General features: G+C 46.6%; 2 protein-coding genes across 4 annotated transcripts in view; both read right to left on the reverse strand.

Moving 5' to 3' along the window:
- Positions 1-6,944: 6,944 nt before the first annotated feature.
- Positions 6,945-11,602, reverse strand: cysltr3 (cysteinyl leukotriene receptor 3). The gene is made up of 5 exons (XM_040169318.2): positions 11,474-11,602; positions 10,353-10,539; positions 9,037-9,204; positions 8,790-8,957; positions 6,945-7,722 (listed from the first exon to the last, which is right to left on the reverse strand). Exons 2-5 carry the CDS (start codon positions 10,517-10,519, stop codon positions 7,140-7,142), a joined length of 1,086 nt encoding a protein of 361 aa, XP_040025252.2. The 5' UTR covers positions 10,520-10,539; positions 11,474-11,602; the 3' UTR covers positions 6,945-7,139.
- A 3,809-nt stretch (positions 11,603-15,411) lies between these two features.
- Positions 15,412-17,747, reverse strand: part of LOC120813287 (sodium/hydrogen exchanger 9B2) — an 8,511-nt gene continuing 6,175 nt past the window's right edge. For 2 of the 3 annotated variants that reach the window (XM_078105922.1, XM_078105921.1), the window contains exons 12-15: positions 17,723-17,747; positions 17,452-17,588; positions 15,894-16,068; positions 15,412-15,607 (exon numbers count right to left, since the gene is read on the reverse strand). The exon at positions 17,723-17,747 is cut by the window's right edge and continues 84 nt beyond it. In XM_078105922.1, the coding sequence (XP_077962048.1) occupies positions 15,519-15,607; positions 15,894-16,068; positions 17,452-17,588; positions 17,723-17,747 (426 nt within the window). In that variant the 3' untranslated portion in view covers positions 15,412-15,518. The remainder of the gene's footprint in view (positions 15,608-15,893; positions 16,069-17,451; positions 17,589-17,722) is intronic. The other variant, XM_078105923.1, reaches the window with a different exon arrangement.

A 17,747-nucleotide genomic window follows, 5' to 3' on the forward strand; every position in this document is an offset into this window, starting at 1 on the left:
GACTTATAATGGTTCTTATCTACAGCAAGTTGTACATCGGCTTATTTGAGGAAATCACACTTTCTTGTTTCTTGTTCTTCTGAGTTTGTGTCCTTATGGTTAAATGTTCTTATTGTAAGTCGCTTTGGATAAAAGCGTCGGATAAATGACATGATGTAATGTAAATACCTCAACCTCAGGTAAATGTACTCGTCACAGGTCACAGTGAAGTACTATGAGTACACGTTTTTATTCTGATGTGATGGATCATCTCCTCTAACATCTTTGTTTCCATTTCCTCCCCTCTGCTCTGCCATTGGAGCAGAGCATCACGTGCACACGGAAAGAGTGGGCGGAGCATCCCGAGCACCATGACGTCACAGCAGAGTAAAGACAGCTGATGAGGACTGTCCTTTATTTAGAATTCCCCCCTGACCTCTGACCCCTCAGGTACCCGCTGAGGTCACCTGCTCAGCGGTCCAGTGTTTACATGTTGTATAATGAAGGTTTTTTTATTTCCTTCTTTTTACTCTGATTTTCATCAGGAGAACAGAGGTCGTCTTTATGGTGTTTTACCATTTTTTGCATTTAATCCGTCTCAATCCTTAATGTTTTAAATTAGCTTGTTTCCATGTGACCGTCTGAACACACGTGTGGCTTCTCTTTGTCTACATGTTGCACTCCTGGGAGGGCAGTGGGAGTACGGGGGGCCGGGGGGCCGGGGGGCCGGGTCCCTTCTTCTCTGTACGGCCCAAGCGAGAGCGGTTCGGTGCTCGGCAGTAAGTCTGGGCCTGGTCAACCTGTCCTGTCTCATGGTGGATTCTTGCAGATGATGTGGTCCTGAGGACCTGAAGCGGTGGGGATGAGGACATGGTTCTCAGCAGGACACCCGGGGATTCCGGATCGGGGATGTGTTCTCACTCAAGTGAAGGAGATCAAGAACCTCGGCGTGTTGTTCGCCAGTCAGGGGGAGATGGAGCGTGAGTTTGGTCGGAGCAGCGGGGGCAGTGAAAGAGAGTTGAGCTGGAAGGCAAAGCTTTCGATCTACCGGTCAACCTTCGTTGCCTCACCTCATGACCCAAAGAAGCAGTTCACGGTTACAAGTGGCTGAAAGGCGTTTGCTCGGGAGGAGGCTGGCGTCTCCCTCAGAGATGGGGGAGCAGAGCCGCTGCTCCTTTGCGTTGAAAGGAGCCAGTTGAGGTGGTTTGGGCATCTGGTGAGGACGCTCCCTGGGCGCCTCCCTAGGGAGGCGATCCAGCCACGGCCAGCTGGGAAGAGGCCCACATGGGGACGCCTTGGGTCCCCCAGTCACAGCTGGTAGGGGCCCGGGGTCCCCTGCTGGAGCTGCTGCCCCCCCAACCCGACCCCGGATAAGAGGTGAGATGATGAGAGAGTAAAAATATTAATTGCAGCGTTGATTCTATCCAAATGCATAAATGTGCAGATTTAATGTCAAGTGAAAGGTTATAAATGTTTCATATCACATTCTTCAGGCACATGCAAACACACATATCAGAGTGCAGAGCGACCACCGGGGGGCGCCGTTGGCTGAGTTAAAGAAGAAGACATCGTAAACTAGATAAACCAAAAAGTCTGTTACTGGTGTTTTGACCGGATTCATTAAATAAAATAGAAAATAAGCATTTACTCAAGTGTGTTCTTAGGTATTTAAGTACTTGTACTTTACTTGATACTCAAAAATACATACTAGTTACACCAGTGAGACAAATATATACATTACATTACATTACATTACATTACATGTCATTTAGCTGACGCTTTTATCCAAAGCGACGTACAATAAGTGCATTCAACCATAGGGTACAAACTCAGGAGAACAAGAAACAAGAAAGTGCAATTTCCTCAAATAAGCGAATTTACAATTTGCTATAGATGAGTGACGTCACAAGTACAATTTAAGTGCTGCAATTTGTTAGTCTTTAGTCGAGGTAGAGTCTGAAGAGGTGTGTCTTTAGTTTGCGGCGGAAGATGTGAAGGCTCTCTGCGGTCCTGATGTCTTCAGAGAGCGCGTTCCACCATTTCGGCGCAAGGACAGCGAAGAGTCGAGACCTAGTCGAGTGTTTTGCTCTCAGTGAGGGAGGGACGAGTAGTTTTGCAGATGCAGAGCGGAGAGTGCGGGTTGGGATGTAGGGTTTGACCATGTCCTGGATGTAAGCTGGACCCGATCCATTCACAGCATGGTACGTGAGCACCAGTGTTTTGAACTGGATGCGGGCGGCCACCGGTAGCCAGTGAAGAGAGCGGAGGAGTGGAGTAGTGTGGGAGAATTTCGGAAGGTTGAAGACCAGTCGAGCTGCTGCATTCTGAATGAGCTGCAGAGGTCGAATGGCGGTGGCAGGGAGACCTGCCAGGAGGGAGTTGCAGTAGTCCAGGCGGGAGATGACAAGAGCCTGAATCAGTACCTGCGCTGCCTTCTGAGTGAGAAGGGGACGTATTCTCCTGATGTTGTAGAGCGTGTATCTACAGGATCGCGTTGTCGCAGTGATGTTGGGAGTCAGGGAGAGTTGGTTGTCGAGTGTGACGCCGAGGTTCTTAGCAGTCGAAGTGGGCGTTAGCACAGAGTTTCCAAAGTTGACTGTCAGGTCCTGGGTAAGCGAATCGTTTCCGGGAAAGAGAAGTAGTTCAGTCTTGTCGGGGTTGATTTTCAGATGGTGGGCGGACATCCACTGAGAGATGTCAGTTAGACAGGCAGAGATCCGAGCCGCCACCTGGGTGTCCGAGCGAGGGAAGGAGAGAATTAGTTGGGTGTCATCGGCATAGCTGTGGTAAGAGAAGCCATGCGAGCGAATGACAGCGCCAAGAGAGTTGGTGTAAAGCGAAAACAGGAGGGGACCCAGCACGGAACCCTGAGGAACTCCAGTAGTAAGAGGACACGGTTCCGACACAGATCCTCGCCAGGTTACCCGGTAGGTGCGGCCATCGAGGTAGGACGAGAGAAGGGAGAGAGCAGAGCCTGTGACACCAAGTTCTTGAAGGGAGGAAATAAGGATCTGGTGGTTGACCGTGTCAAATGCAGCAGAGAGGTCCAGAAGGATGAGGACAGAGGAGAGAGAGGCGGCTCTAGCAGTGTGGAGTTGCTCAGAGACAGCAAGGAGAGCAGTCTCTGTAGAGTGGCCTGCCTTGAAACCTGACTGGTGGGGGTCAAGGAGGTTGTTACAGTGGAGATAAGAGGAGAGTTGATTAAAGATAGCACGTTCAAGGGTTTTGGACAAGAAGGGAAGAAGAGAGACCGGTCTGTAGTTGTTTTCTTCAGAAGGGTTGAGGGTGGGTTTCTTCAGGAGAGGGTTGACTCTTGCCTCCTTCAGAGAATTGGGAAAACAGCCAGATAACAGAGCGTTGTTGATGAGAAAGGTAAGGAACGGAAGAAGGTCAGGTGCGATAGATTGTAGAAGATGTGATGGAATGGGGTCAAGAGGGCAGGTGGTCGGACGGGCAGAGGTTACTAGGGTAAGAATTTGGTTAGGAGAGAGGGCGGTGAAAGAGGGAAGTGAGGGCGAAAGAGGTGAGGTCGGTGGGACGCGAGAAGTAGGTGGTGGGTTTGAGAAGGAGGAGCGTATGTCAGCTATTTTCTTGGTGAAGTAGTTGACAAAGTCTCCCGGAAGAAGGGTGGAGGGGGGAGGAGGGGTAGGGGGTTCGAGGAGATTGGAGAAGATCGAGAAGAGTTTTTTGGGGTTAGAGAATGAGGATTCGATTTTGGACTGGTAGAAAGAGCTTTTGGCAGCAGAGATAGAGGCAGAGAACGAGGAGAGGAGAGATTGAAATTCAAGCAGGTCGTCAGGTCGTTTATATTTACGCCATCTCCTTTCCGACGCTCGCATGGTGGCTCTAATGGCACGGACCGGTTGGGACAGCCACGGAGCCGGAGGGGATTTGCCAGTCCGTCGTGTCGTAAGAGGGCAGAGAGAGTCTAGAGAGGAGGAAAGAGATGAGAGGAGAGTCTCTGCAGCAGCGTTCGGATGCAAGAGTGAGAAGGAGTCAGTTGAAGGGAGAGCTGATAGAACAGAGGATGCCAGCGAGGAGGGAGAGAGGGAGCGAATATTGCGACGAGCCGGTATAGAGTTAGTCAATGAAGGAGGTTTGTTAGTTATAGAGAGTGGAAGGGAGTAAGAGATGAAGAAGTGATCAGACACATGAAGTGGAGTTACAGAGAGGTTAGTGGTAGAGCAGTTTCTAGTAAAGATGTAGTCAAGGTGATTGCCGGCTTTGTGAGTAGGAGGAGAGGGACTGAGTGACAGAGCGAAGGAAGAAAGTAGGTGTACGAGGTCAGATGACTTCTCTGTCTGGATGTTGAAGTCACCCAGGAGGATGACCGGAGGACCATTTTCGGGGAAATTAGACAGGAGAATGTCCAATTCTTCCAAAAAATGACCTAAGGAGCCTGGCGGACGGTAGAGGACAATGATGGTTAATTGTACCGGGTGAGTGATTGTTACAGCATGGAATTCAAAGGACAATGGGGTGCCTGGTGGTAGAGGGTAGAGAGAAAAGCTCCATTTGGGTGAAATGAGTAGACCTGTGCCACCACCCCTACCAGTGGGCCTGGGAGTGTGGCTGAAGGAGAAGGCGGAGGAGAGAGCGGCTGGGGTATACAAATACATATACAAATATATATATATATATATATATATATATATATATATATATATATATATATATATATATATACACACAAACCAGTGTATTATATATATATACACAAACCAGTGAGACATTAAAGAGTTCCACAGGACGCACCTGAATAAAACACATTATAGGTTCAACACCATTGTACCAGTTTATACCAGTGATATTGTTCTTGTGATTAAATAGGTGTGTATTTCAAGCCTGTGTGTAGTGTATTCTAACAGTGTAAAAACTGGGAATTAGTAACATATGGATTATGATTAGTGTACATTAAATATTAACTGACAACACTATACTGGAACTTTCGTGTGGAGCTGAACAAATACTCGCCGTCCGCTTGCATTAATATTTGCAGCTCAATAGGGGTGAATATATTGTTTGTGGTGGTGCCTTCATACTGTGATGGTGCACGCACTCAACTCTGAGTCAACCTACTCCGAGTTGATTGAACCAACTCTAAACAGCTGTTCTGAAACCAGAAACTCAGAGTTTAGGGTTTGACTCAGAGTTTGTTAAACCTCCTACTTGAAACGGACCCCCTTGCTCCTTCTCTCCTTCAATTCAATTCAATTCAATTCATTTTATTTTGTACAGCCCAAAATCGCAAGTTACAAATTTGCCTCAGAGGGCTTTACAGTCTGTACACATACAACATCCTCTGCCCCGAAACCCTCCATCGGCACAGAAAAAACTCCCCCAAAAATGAAAAAACCCTTACAAGAGGAAAAAAAAGGGAAGAAACCTTAGGGAGAACGTCAGAGGAGGATCCCACTTCTACAATGGATGCCATGTGTACAGAATGAACAATGTATAATATATGCAATTATATGACAGAAATTATTCAATTAATTGTGAGTAATAAGCCAGACTCTAACAGATGTCTCCAAGACTTTCTTGAAGTCTAACTAGCTGGTCCGTCTCTTCTGGCTTGATCGACAGATACAGTTGAGTATCGTCTGCATAACAATGGAAGTTTATGCGGTGTTTCCTGATAAGATCGCCCAGAGGAAGCATATAGAGGGTAAATATAATCGGTCCAAGTACAGAACCTTGTGGGACTCCGTGACCAACATTGGTGGTCTTTGAGGATTCACCGTTTACAAACACAAACTGGGATCGATCTGATAAGTAGGATTTAAACCAGCTGAGTGCAGTTCCTTTGATACCAATTAAATGTTCTAGTCTCTGCAACAGGATACAATGGTCTATGGTAACAAATGCGGCACTGAGGTCCAGCAAGACAAGAAAAGAGATGAGTCCTTGGTCCGATGCAAGTAGAAGATCATTCGTAATTTTCACCAGTGCTGTTTCTGTACTGTGATGCGCTCGAAATCCTGACTGGAAATCCTGGAACAAAGCATTGTTTTGTAGAAAGTCACATAATTGATTTGCGACAGATTTCTCAAGGATCTTAGAGAGGAAGGGACGATTAGAGATAGGTCTGTAGTTAGCCAACACCTCTGGAGCAAGAGTAGGTTTCTTAAGAAGAGGTTTAATTACAGCTACCTTGAAGGACTGTGGTACATGTCCTGTCAACAAAGACAGATTCATAATATCTGAGTCCCCTCCTCTTCTCTCTGTACACCAACTGTCTCGGCTCTGTCATCCACTCACATGGCTCCTATCGTCGCCGATGACAGCCAACTAATCCCCACTTTTCCTCAATCCGACCCACCGGCAGCAGCATGTCAGCCTGTTTGACTGACATCTCTTAGTCGATGGCCGCACACCACCTGAAGATTAACCTTGACAAGACTGAACTCCTTTTCCTTCCAGGGAAAGACCCTCTCCCACTAACAACCTGACCATTACCTCTGACAACTCTGTCCTAACCCCATCCTGAAGGCTAGCAACCTGGACCAGGTAGCACCTCTACCCACTACACCTGGACTAGGTAGCACCTCTACCCACTACACCTGGACTAGGTAGCACCTCTACCCACTACACCTGGACCAGGTAGCACCTCTACCCACTACACCTGGACTAGGTAGCACCTCTACCCACTACACCTGGACCAGGTAGCACCTCTACCCACTACACCTGGACCAGGTAGCACCTCTACCCACTACACCTGGACTAGGTAGCACCTCTACCCACTACACCTGGACTAGGTAGCACCTCTACCCACTACACCTGGACTAGGTAGCACTTTATTAGCACGTACTTACAGCACTTTGTAGTTTGGCTTTCTTGTTCTGGTCCCTCTTGGACAGCACTTGTTGTAAGTCGCTTTGGATAAAATCCTCAGCTAATTGGAACATTTAAATGTAAATGAACCATCAACAACAGTTATTACCAACGACCAATGAGACCAATTCACGTGACGTTTTCAGAAGCTATAAATATTTATTTCATTTAAATAAGTAAAATTATTAAATACATGTAAAGCTTGTATGAAGATTAGTTTAGATCCATGATGTGTCAAACAGTACAACCATCAAGTCTTCCGACCCGTTAATTCAATGCGGCAATTACCCACAGTTCATAGCGGTCAAACGTGTTGTTAGCATGGGCAGTTAGCATGTAGCTTTTTGGTGACTCATCACAGACTGGTTTCCAGAGGAAAGTCTGTCCCTTTGTAAAAACGTGGTCAGGTGGAGTTCCTCCTGGTGCCCATGGCCGGGCGGGGGCCTCGTGGACCCCCTCCTCTGTAGGGAGGAGTGGGCGTTCCTCATGTGGTTCCTGAAGGTCCTGGTGGAGTAGTAGTACAGCAGCGGGTTCACCACGCTGTTGGACGCCGCCAGACACAGCGTCACCACCACGGCGCGCTGCAGCGTCACCGTGGCGGCGCAGTCCCAACCGCCGCACACGGCGTGCAGGTGCAGGGTCCGGATCACGTGGTAGGGCAGGAAGCAGAGCAGGAAGGTGGCCGTCACCGCGGCGACAAGGCGCAACGAGCGCTGGGCGGTGCGACGGCGGACGCCGCCTGAAGCACCTCCGCCGAAGCGGGTCGCCAAGCGCAGGACGATGCGGCTGTAGGAGACGATGATGGTGAGGAACGGCAGCAGGAAGCCCAGAGCCAACGCCACGTAGTTGAGGATCAGGACACGCCCCCAGGAGGAGGGGCTAGACGGCTCAAAGCAACGAGGAATCTCCATCCTGAAAGACAGAAGCAGTGGATTCTTCTGGGCCTTCAGAGAGTAAAGAAACAGCTGAGCTTGTCTTAGAAATGCACAGCAGAAGAAGGACCTCTCTCCAGAGGAGGGTTCAACCTCTGGAGAGCAGAACGGGACCTGGAGATGTGTATACAATATATACACGTACAGGAAAAAGAAAATTAATACAATTAAAACATAATTCAACATTAAAGGTGTTGTAAATATTACATCACATGTCATTTATCTGACGCTTTTATCCAAAGCGACTTACAATAAGAACATTTCAACCATAAGGACACAAACGCAGAAGAACAAGAAACAAGAAAGTGTGATTTCATCAAATAAGCCGATGTACAACTTGCTGTAGATAAGAACCATTATAAGTCCAATGTAAGTGCTGCAGTTAGTTAGTGTGTTAGTGGAGGTAGAGTCTGAAGAGGTGTGTCTTTAGTCTGAAGATGTGAAGGCTCTCTGTGGTCCTGATGTCTTCAGAGACCTCCTTCCACCATTTAGGAGCAGGACAGCAAAGAGTGGAGATCTAGTGGAGTGTTTTGCTCTCGACTAGCGAAGCCGGAGATGAAGTCGGCCTTGCGAGGAGCTGCCTGGCAGGTCCAGAGACCTCCTGTGACGAGGTGCTGGACGCGTGTGGAGCAGGTGGGATCGGTGAGAGAGGGGAGGTTACGATAGAGAGCAGATCTAGCACGAGGCCTGTAGTATCTACGGTACAGGGACAGGTACAGGGGTCAAACACATCATTAAAATAGCAGAAGAAGGCGCCGCATTCAGCCGCCCTGAAGACTCCCTGGTCTTTGTCCTGCTCGTCTTCGTGCTTCGAGGCTTCTTGAGGGATCAATAAAGTATCTGTCTATCTATCTAACGCTTCACTGAACCTCTAGTTAAATACTCCCTCGTTAGTGGGAGTCGGCTACGGCAGCGCTGGCCCCTCCCCCGTCGGTTAGGAGACGAAAGGTCGATTGGCTTCGACAGAAACTCCTCAAAATGCAAAACACCAATCGCCTGACACGCTAATCAGTGAACATATCAAAGGTAATAAATAATAAAACCCACCTGATCGTCACCCCGTCGGTAAGGAAGGGGACAGAGGACACGCCCACAAACAGCCAGACTCCCAGACAGACCAATAGGGTTCGAAGGGGCGTGACCACAGCGCGGTGATGGAGGGGATGATTGACAGCAAGCCAACGAAGCACACTCAGTAGAGTCAGGAAGAGGATGCTGAGGAAGGGGGAGGGGCTTAACTTGATTATGTGTATCTGGGTGTGCGAGTGAGTCTGTGTGTCTGTTTGTGCGTTACCTTGTGTACAAGTTGAGGTAGAAGCCGAAGACGCACAGTCTGCACAGCCAATCAGGGAAGTCCCAGACTCCGCCCCTGAAGTAATAAGCCAATCGTAGTGGGAGGGTGAGGGAGAAGCCTCCGTCTGATAGGGCGAGGTTCATCATGACCACGGAGGAGGGGGAGCTCCTGGGCAGGTAACATGAAGGAGACACCTGTAAGTTTATTTACATTCTGCATGAGAAGCAACTCTAGGAGTTTTATTATTTGTATGATTAGAAGATATCTAAATATATTAAAGGTCTTTAAAAATTGAAGCCTCCTGTCTTCAAAGGATTGAGCAAAAAATAAACTTCAAAAATGTTGTTATTAACAAGATATTGATTGAAGGTTATATAATTATATACATGAATATACATTAACATGAAATAAACAGGGTTTAAGAAAATTAATATTTAACAATAAAGCAGTGAATATAAAAAGTAAAAAAAGCTACAGTTAGTTAAAAGAGATGAAAGAGTGAAGTTAAAATATAGTCATTTTCTATTATTTAATATATAAATAAGTTTTAAACCGTTGACACTTTTACATTTAAATACATTTAAAAAGATGGAAAAGATAAATAAGTAAAAGAGATGTGATAAAAGATGTCACGAAGTTGAAAGAATGTTGTATATTACCTGTTATATCACCTGTATTGTATAAACACGTGATATTGCATTTAAATCTTCATGAAAATGAATGAATTCAATATTGTAATAAACATCTAAAGATATTTAGAAAAGTTTGAAGAAATGAAAGAAAAAGCTGAAACCTTTAAAACATAATTTGTTTTTTTGACTTAAAAGCACTTAAATATGAAAATAAAACAGTCAACGACATCAAGCAGATAAAGAAGGGATGTAAATGTTTTCGCCAGCTGGTAAACCGATATGCAAATATTAACCGTCCTTTGAACGGTTTATGATGCAGCAGCCGAGTGAACACAGAAACAAGCTGCTGGTGTTTTACTTTGAAAGGGCTCCGTGTCGATAATAATGTGAAGTTTAATCACACGCGTGAACCAATGAAGCTTCATCTCTCAACATCAACCGACAACAATCACAAAACAGCCCTCTGGAGGCTTTTAGAGTTAAATATATACATCAGATTGATGCTAAGCTAACCCCGCTGGGACCTGAGGCTACTACAGGCAGGCTCCTGGCTGAGTGGAAGTCAATGGAGAGAAAGACTTTTGTACGTCTTGATGATAAAAGTGAAGAATTAATAGAAGTGAATGGAGAGAAACACTGTGTGTGTGTTGGCGATGAATGGAAGTCAACGGAGGGGACACCAACCTCCGGCTGCCCAGCAGGAAGAAGACGGAGAGCGCTCCGATGTTGCTGAGGATCGCCACGGGAAACAGCAGCAGGTAGGTGACGGTGTAGGCGCGGTACTTGAAGGCATCGTCGCCATGGAAACAGGCCGCCAGCGAAACCGAGGAGTTGTTGCAAGCGTTCCCCATGGGAGTGTGTGACAGGCCGACTGACACAGACACACACACATCGAGCATTATCAACGTAAGGGAGTGTGTGTGTGTGTGTGTGTGTGTCTGTCTGTGTGTGTGTGTGTCTGTGTGTGTGTGTCTGTCTGTGTGTCTGTGTGTGTGTCTGTGTGTGTGTGTCTGTGTCTGTGAGTGTGTCTGTGAGTGTGTCTGTGTGTGTCTGTGAGTGTGTCTGTGAGTGTGTGTGTGTGTGTCTGTCTGTGTGTCTGTGTGTGTCTGTGTGTGTCTGTGTGTGTCTGTGTCTGTGTGTGTGTGTGTGTGTGTGTGTGTGTGTGTCTGTGAGTGTGTCTGTGAGTGTGTGTGTGTGTGTCTGTCTGTGTGTCTGTGTGTGTCTGTGTGTGTCTGTGTCTGTGTCTGTGTGTCTGTGTGTGTGTGTGTGTGTGTGGTATGTAAACCAGCCAGGTAGTTTTAAACAAAGCCACATTCACTGTACACCGTGTACTCCGTGTACACCGTGTACTCTGTGTACTCTGTGTACTGTAATATAACATACCAAGTAGAATATCTATATTTTAACGTTATGCATGAATTACATTACTTGATATTTACAGACTTATAGAACACGGCTGTGACCTTTGACCTCCTCCTCTGTCCTGTTTACACTCGGCCCAGCGGAGACTTTACTCCCAGAAGAAGACGGACTATGAGAAGACGAATGTTGTCGTTGTTGTTGTTGTGAGAACATTTTATTTGTAGAAGGACACGCGTGTGATTCTGTATTTAATGCTCGTTACATTTAACACACACACGAAGGTCTTTGACTGTAAATGTTCTTCAGCTGTGATGGTGTGTCACATCATACGTGACATGGTACACGCGTGTGGTTTTTAAGGCTCTTAATGAGGGGTTCAAAGGTCATGAAGCTCTTTAAATAAATACAAGTATTATTATTCATATTATTAAATGTTCACTCACCGTTTAACCGTCTGCTTCTGCTCCGACGTCTGATCCTCTGAGAGACGTTAGTGGGTGTGACACACACACACACACACACACACACAAACACACACACACACACACACACAGGCAGAGAGGCAACACTAACACACACACACACACACACACACACACACACACACACACACACACACAGGCAGAGAGGCAACACTAACACACACACACACACACACACACACAGGCAGAGAGCCAACGTTAACAGACACACAAACACACACATTCCTCAGCTCTTCTTCAACAGACGGAAATAACTCACTTTCAATTCTCAAGAAAGAAACGTGACGAGTCCTCGACAAGTACTTACAGGATACATGAGACGAGAGACGCACACATACACACACATACAGACACAAACATGATGTATGGATTTAGCTCTGGATCCTTACTTAGTTATTTATACAACTTATATGAAAAGTCCTCTATAGATGTATAAATAATTAATAACTAAACAGATATTCTTTGTTAAGTTGAACATTTATCAAACACATACTTTTACTTCAGAATAAAAAAGTGTAGAACTGAACAAAATGATCAAAAGCGGAGAAAAAGAAGTCAGATAGAAATGAACATGATGAAGATATAAAGTGGAGACTCTGATTTGCACGTGATGCACCTGAAGGTCACACAAAACCTGCTCGCCTCCTTTCCTTGCTTCCTCTGTGTCCTCACGCCCTCGTGGTTTGGCTCCAGTGACCTCAAAGCCTAGTTTGTGCTTCTGTGTTGTCAGAGACACGCCAGGGACACGCCAGGGACACGTGTCCCTGGCGTGTCCCTGGCGTGTCTTTTCACACCTCCTAGCGTGTAAAGCGACGCAGCGTCCTGCAGCAGCAGGCTGTGATTGGTCCGCTGACTACGTCCTTTAGAGTCTCACGTCTCCGTTTTCACAGCACGATACGGCCGTTATTAAAAGGAAGAACGTTGACGAGAGAACGGATCAGATTGAAGAGCTTTTGTACGAGTCGTCATCGGCGGAGCAACATGACAAAGTTTATTTGAGTTCTGCGTCCTGCAGGTTAACGTGCACGAACATCTCAGGCAGTTTAACAACATGAAAGAAGGCGCTCGTATTATTTAGTCCCTAAGAGCATTTTGATTGGTTATTGAGAAGGAGGCGGCTCCTGCTTAGAACCCCGGAGAGCCTCATTGGAGCACAGGGACGTCCGTCCCTCTGGGATCATCTCGCCTCCGTTGCTCATGAGTTCTTCATATCGGGATGATCTGCACATGAGCTCCATGTGTGGACACGTTGGTCTTAGAAAGGGGAGCCGGTGCTTCCTGTTGGACGGCATTTGACCCGATGGCGCTGCATCTTTTTGCAGCACGTTCGTGTTCTGATGTTGTGACTTGAAATACACGTTGTTTGTGAAATCCGGCCTTTAAGCGGCTTCACCCATTATTATAGTTCAAGTGTCATTTTATTCTAGCGTGATACCAACAAACGTCGGAGTAAATAAAGCAACCAGCGACTTCCACACACAAAGACGTGACTCTCCAGGTCGTCTTCAACAAAACACGTGACTCCACCTGTTGTTCTGGAGGTGAATCGCTCTGCAACACACGCGAGACTTTACAACCAGGAAGTGAAACCAGCGCGTCGACGCGTAAAGCTGTGAAGGTGTGAAGCTGTGAAGGTGTGAAGGTGTGAAGCTGTGAAGGTGTGAAGCTGTGAAGCTGTGAAGGTGTGAAGGTGTGAAGCTGTGAAGCTGTGAAGCTGTGAAGGTGTGAAGCTGTGAAGCTGTGAAGGTGTGAAGCTGTGAAGCTGTGAAGGTGTGAAGCTGTGAAGGTGTGAAGCTGTGAAGCTGTGAAGTGCACAGCCGTAAGGTTTCTCTCAGGTTTCCATGGTTACGCCAGTTTGAGGATCACAACTGGTGACTAATCCCAGTTCAGACCCGCTGCGTGAATACAATCCACACGTCTACTGACACGGCGCTGCGTCTCTGGCTTCCTCTGGTGATCATCAATCTCTTTCCCATCTGGGAAATGAGTTTTTGGGGTTTTGACTTCTGAGGCTTCAGACATCCAGACGACCTGAGGACTTCTTCTCCCTTAAGCCGCTCAGCTCAACGTGGCTTGTTTGGGCTGTTTTTAAGCGGCTGCAGATTCTGCCGTATTGGGCTGAAGGGACAGCGTTCCCTCTTGTCTTTGCTTTCCCCTCTGAGGCAAAGTGGAGTCCAACCATTGAAAGACTCCGTGCGTCCAGCAGAGAGAAGGTTGGTTGTTGTTCTGCAGTTTGAGGAGTTTCTCCTCCGCTGACGAGGGCGTATGAACCACGGGTTGGTCGTCGCGCGGAGACGAGGAGGACGGGAGGCTGAGACGTCATTGTCCTGAAGGAAATGTGTCTCCAGCCGCTGTGTACAAAATGCAGACAATAACATCGCGCACAATCAGCATTCACACCTCTGTGTGGTGCGAGACAAAGAGATGAAGAATGAAATGAAATAAATATCCAAACCAGTAGAAGTCTGCGCTCTGGCTGCTCTTCGATGGACTGAGGACACAGGAGTTCTTCAGGCGTCTGAGGCGTCTGATGGTTTCATCCACTGGGCGACCATCTTCGTGATGGTGCTCATGTTGTAGATGCTCAGGTATCTGTGAGTCGACCTGCTGGGTTCTTCTCATGGGGAGTCGTCGCCAAAGGGTTTACGGTTGAAAACCATCTCCTCTGTTTATGTGTAAAGGCTCTGACTGCTAATTCTTAATGATGTGTTTGCTCTGTTTGAATCTCTCTCGTCATTCCGCCGTGTTGCACTTTGACTGCAGGAACCTCTGCGTCACGTCGCCAGCCGACTCCCCCCGACTCCCCCGACTCCCCCCGACTCCCCCGACTCCCAACATCACTGACTACGCCACCCTGTAGATACTCGCTCTACAGACCCGACACCCCGACCTCTGACCTCTCCGCTCTGCTCGTTCCTCCTCACTGAGAGCAAAACGCTCGACTGGATCTCCACTCTTTGCTGTCTGAAGACATCAGGACCACAGAGAGCCTCCACACCTTCCGCCGCAAACTAGTGGTGCATAATGAAAATATGGAAAGAAAAGTGGTTTAATAATAAAGATAATAAAATATAGTTATTTATCAACCAATAAATGCGTTTATTAAATCACATTTGGTTTCATTTCCATATTAAACGGTCCCAGAAAATGTTGATCAATTTAAAATCAGAAATTAAAATATGAACTTGTTAATCAAATACATACATAGAGGATCCGAGCAATCATCAAATACAAGAGACATATTTTAATAAACACCAAAGAAATATAACATCTGTTTACTAAAGTAGTAAAAGAAAAAGAGGAAACACTGAATCAAAGTTCAGTTACAACTCTGCATGTTTGGTTTCTGACAACTAACAGGCTTTTATTCTGAAAAAGAAGCTTTCTTTGAGTGAGGGTTTTAATATCTGATCTTCTATACAGCTTCTCCTTAGAGGTGGCAGAAGGGCTGGAGTCCGTCCCCCCTAGACTGGTCCCCCCTGGACTGGTTCCCCTGGACTGGTCCCCCTGGACTGGTCCCCCTGGACTGGTCCCCCTGGACTGGTCTCTAGCCACGGGACGGGCCGACTGTTACTATTTATAATGTCGCTGACATCTACGGTTATCAGCGACATTCAGCGTTATAAGTACTTCTTTGTCAATGTTTCACCCTTGGACAATAACTTTGTTGACGATAGTACAGCCTCTCGTAGCTTTAATATAAATACTCTGTCCCTGAATGTGTGTTTCTTCTTCTGGCATCAGTTTAAATAATGTCACTCGCTATTGTTGGACGGTGGAAGAACGTCTGTTTCACTTCATATTTTGTTATTTTAACAAAGATATTTTTAATGATTTAGAGAAATAACTTCTTATGTGTTAAACAAATGAGGTTGAAGTACTTACGAAGGACGTAACACTTGACTAGCTGAACATTTTAATAGTAACAGTACAAGCACATCAGCACATGAAAGAAAGTACAAACATCTTAAGCATCTGTGCACAGAAGGTTTTAGCGTGTTGAGTATCACAGCTTGCTCTCAAGGGTCACGCAGTCCTTTTCTTGACCAATCCCGTAGCTGTGTGGAGTCATGACTCCGCCTTCCGTGTCATCTGCTGACATTTAAATAAGTGTCAGTAAAAACATTTCTGTCGTTTATAATGAGTAACAATCACAAAGGGTTAAATGATGAGGAAAAAGTTAAATAAATAAATAAAATTGACAAATTCATCTGTAAACCAAATAGCATCAAAACTGAAGTACAAATGAAACACTGTGACGTCTTGTATCGCTAACGTTACGGAGACCCGTTTCAGTATAAAAGCATCGCAGTGAGGACATTCTGCTTTGAGAGGACAATTCGTCCAGACCTAACTAGTTTCTTTGAGCGTGACCACTGACCTTTGACCTGCCGGGACAGGAGGCGTGGCCCTGCCAGTCCGATACCCAGCGCCCCAATGGGAGCCGTGGTCAGGATGGCTAATACGGCTAACGTTAGCACCTCCAAACCGAACTTAATCAAGGTCTCATCCCCTTCCTCTCTCGCCAAGTCCAAGGCCTTGGATCCAATAGCAGCCTGGAACACAACGAAATATACGATTAAAACCCTGCTTCTCAGCACGGAACGCACATGACAGCTTCAGGGCCTCTTTCAACGGGTTGTAGAGGTCATTCAGTAGGTCCTAGCAGAGTAGCTTCTACGTGTCCTTTTGATGGTCACTTCAAGGGGTTCTTGTGTAGTTCCAGAGGTTCTAGGAGTCCTGTAGGGGATTCCAGTGGTTCCTAACAAAACTCTGATGGGGAATGAAAAAGCTCCACCTTGAGCTACACTCTTTTTTTGAACACTAAGGGTTCCATTAAGAACCCTTCATCCAAATAACCTTTTTTGAAGGGAGTTTTTCCAGGATTCTTGATAGAACATCTGACCCTTATGGTTCTAGATGAAACCCTCACATAGAAAAGGGTTCATGAGTGGGTCCATGTTCACACCCCTTGAAGGTGGAAAGGTTCTGGACAGAACATTGAGTGTAACTGTTATACAATAGGAGGGTGATCTGTAGAAAACTGTGCAAGAAGGTCCTCTTTAGAGGGGTCGTCGTGGCGCAGGGGTTAGAGAAGGTGTGCTGGGAAGCACAAGGTTGTTGGTTCGATTCCAGGCTGCCCCATGTTCCACGTCGAAGTGTCCCTGAGCAAGACACCTAACCCCTAATTGCTCCCCGGGCAAAAATGTGAGAAAGCCATGGGTTTAAAGTGTAATGTACGTCTCTTTGGATAAAAGCGTCTGCGTCTGCTAAGACATGTAGAGGAGAAGCCAAGGAACCCTACTTGGTTCTAGTCATCAACTTTACTTCCGTTTAAATAGGCCTGTATACTTAATACGTTATGTGAAGTCCTGGCTGGTGAAGCACAGGGGAGCCATGAACCCCAGAACCATTAAACCCTGCAAGGTAGGACCTGACGTGGAGGACAAGGAGGCCCTCTGGGCACTACTGCAGAAAGCAGACTCTAGATCTAGATAGTTCCTAATCTAGTAATTGTCTTGTTGTGTTGACGTTGGAGGTTTCTCTAATGGTTAAAGAACAGTGTAATCGCAGCATGGTTTCTTCTTATATGATACTGTGGAGCTGTAACACCCTGGGCCGGTTTCCAGAGGCCTTTCTTTTGTCTCCCCCTCGAGGCCTACACGTACTTTGCTGTTTACTTGAAATGTAATAAACTACAAACACATTTATTCACTGTCATTGATCGTATATGACTTAACTGATAACATAATGCAATATCTTTTAGGGTTTGGTCATGTCAAGTCAGTGTGTTGGTTAGAGGGTTCCCGTAATTGATTTGATGGGCCCTGGTACTAGTAGGTACTAGGATATCATTGACGGAGCAGTCAACGAGAAGGTCTTGGGGGTCGTTGGGTGGTTCTTGTGGTCAGTGAACAGCTTCTAGGGGTTCTGCAGACCTGTACGGTGGCTTTGGGCAGCCATGCGACAGAGATGAAGAGTTTCTCCTTCAGGTTAAATCCTCCGTAATGAACCAGTAAGAAGGTGACGAGCAGGCGGACCACCAGACCAATACTGATGCAGGCCAGACCGAGACCTGCAAACCCAAGAGAGTATAACCTACTTAAAACACATCTGCAAGTTCAGGCCGACAAGCTTGTTAATAGAAGGTCCACTTCGTGGTTCCTGAGACCAGGTTCAAATGATGTGCTGTTCACGCATGGTTCTCACCCACGGTGCTGGGGCTGAGGGTTGC

Source organism: Gasterosteus aculeatus, chromosome 7 (genome assembly GCF_964276395.1).
Source record: "Gasterosteus aculeatus chromosome 7, fGasAcu3.hap1.1, whole genome shotgun sequence".
NCBI lineage: Eukaryota > Metazoa > Chordata > Actinopteri > Perciformes > Gasterosteidae > Gasterosteus > Gasterosteus aculeatus.

What these genes read in the sequence shown, in the direction of transcription:
- cysltr3 (XM_040169318.2), bottom strand. Translation starts at nt 10,519, where the DNA reads ATGGGGAACGCTTGCAACAACTCCTCGGTTTCGCTGGCGGCCTGTTTC. An exon ending in TACCTCAACTTGTACACAAG is followed by an intron (nt 8,958 to 9,036) that starts GTAACGCACAAA and finishes CCCCTTCCTCAG; the next exon opens with CATCCTCTTCCTGACTCTAC. An exon ending in ACCGACGGGGTGACGATCAG is followed by an intron (nt 7,723 to 8,789) that starts GTGGGTTTTATT and finishes TCTGTCTTTCAG; the next exon opens with GATGGAGATTCCTCGTTGCT.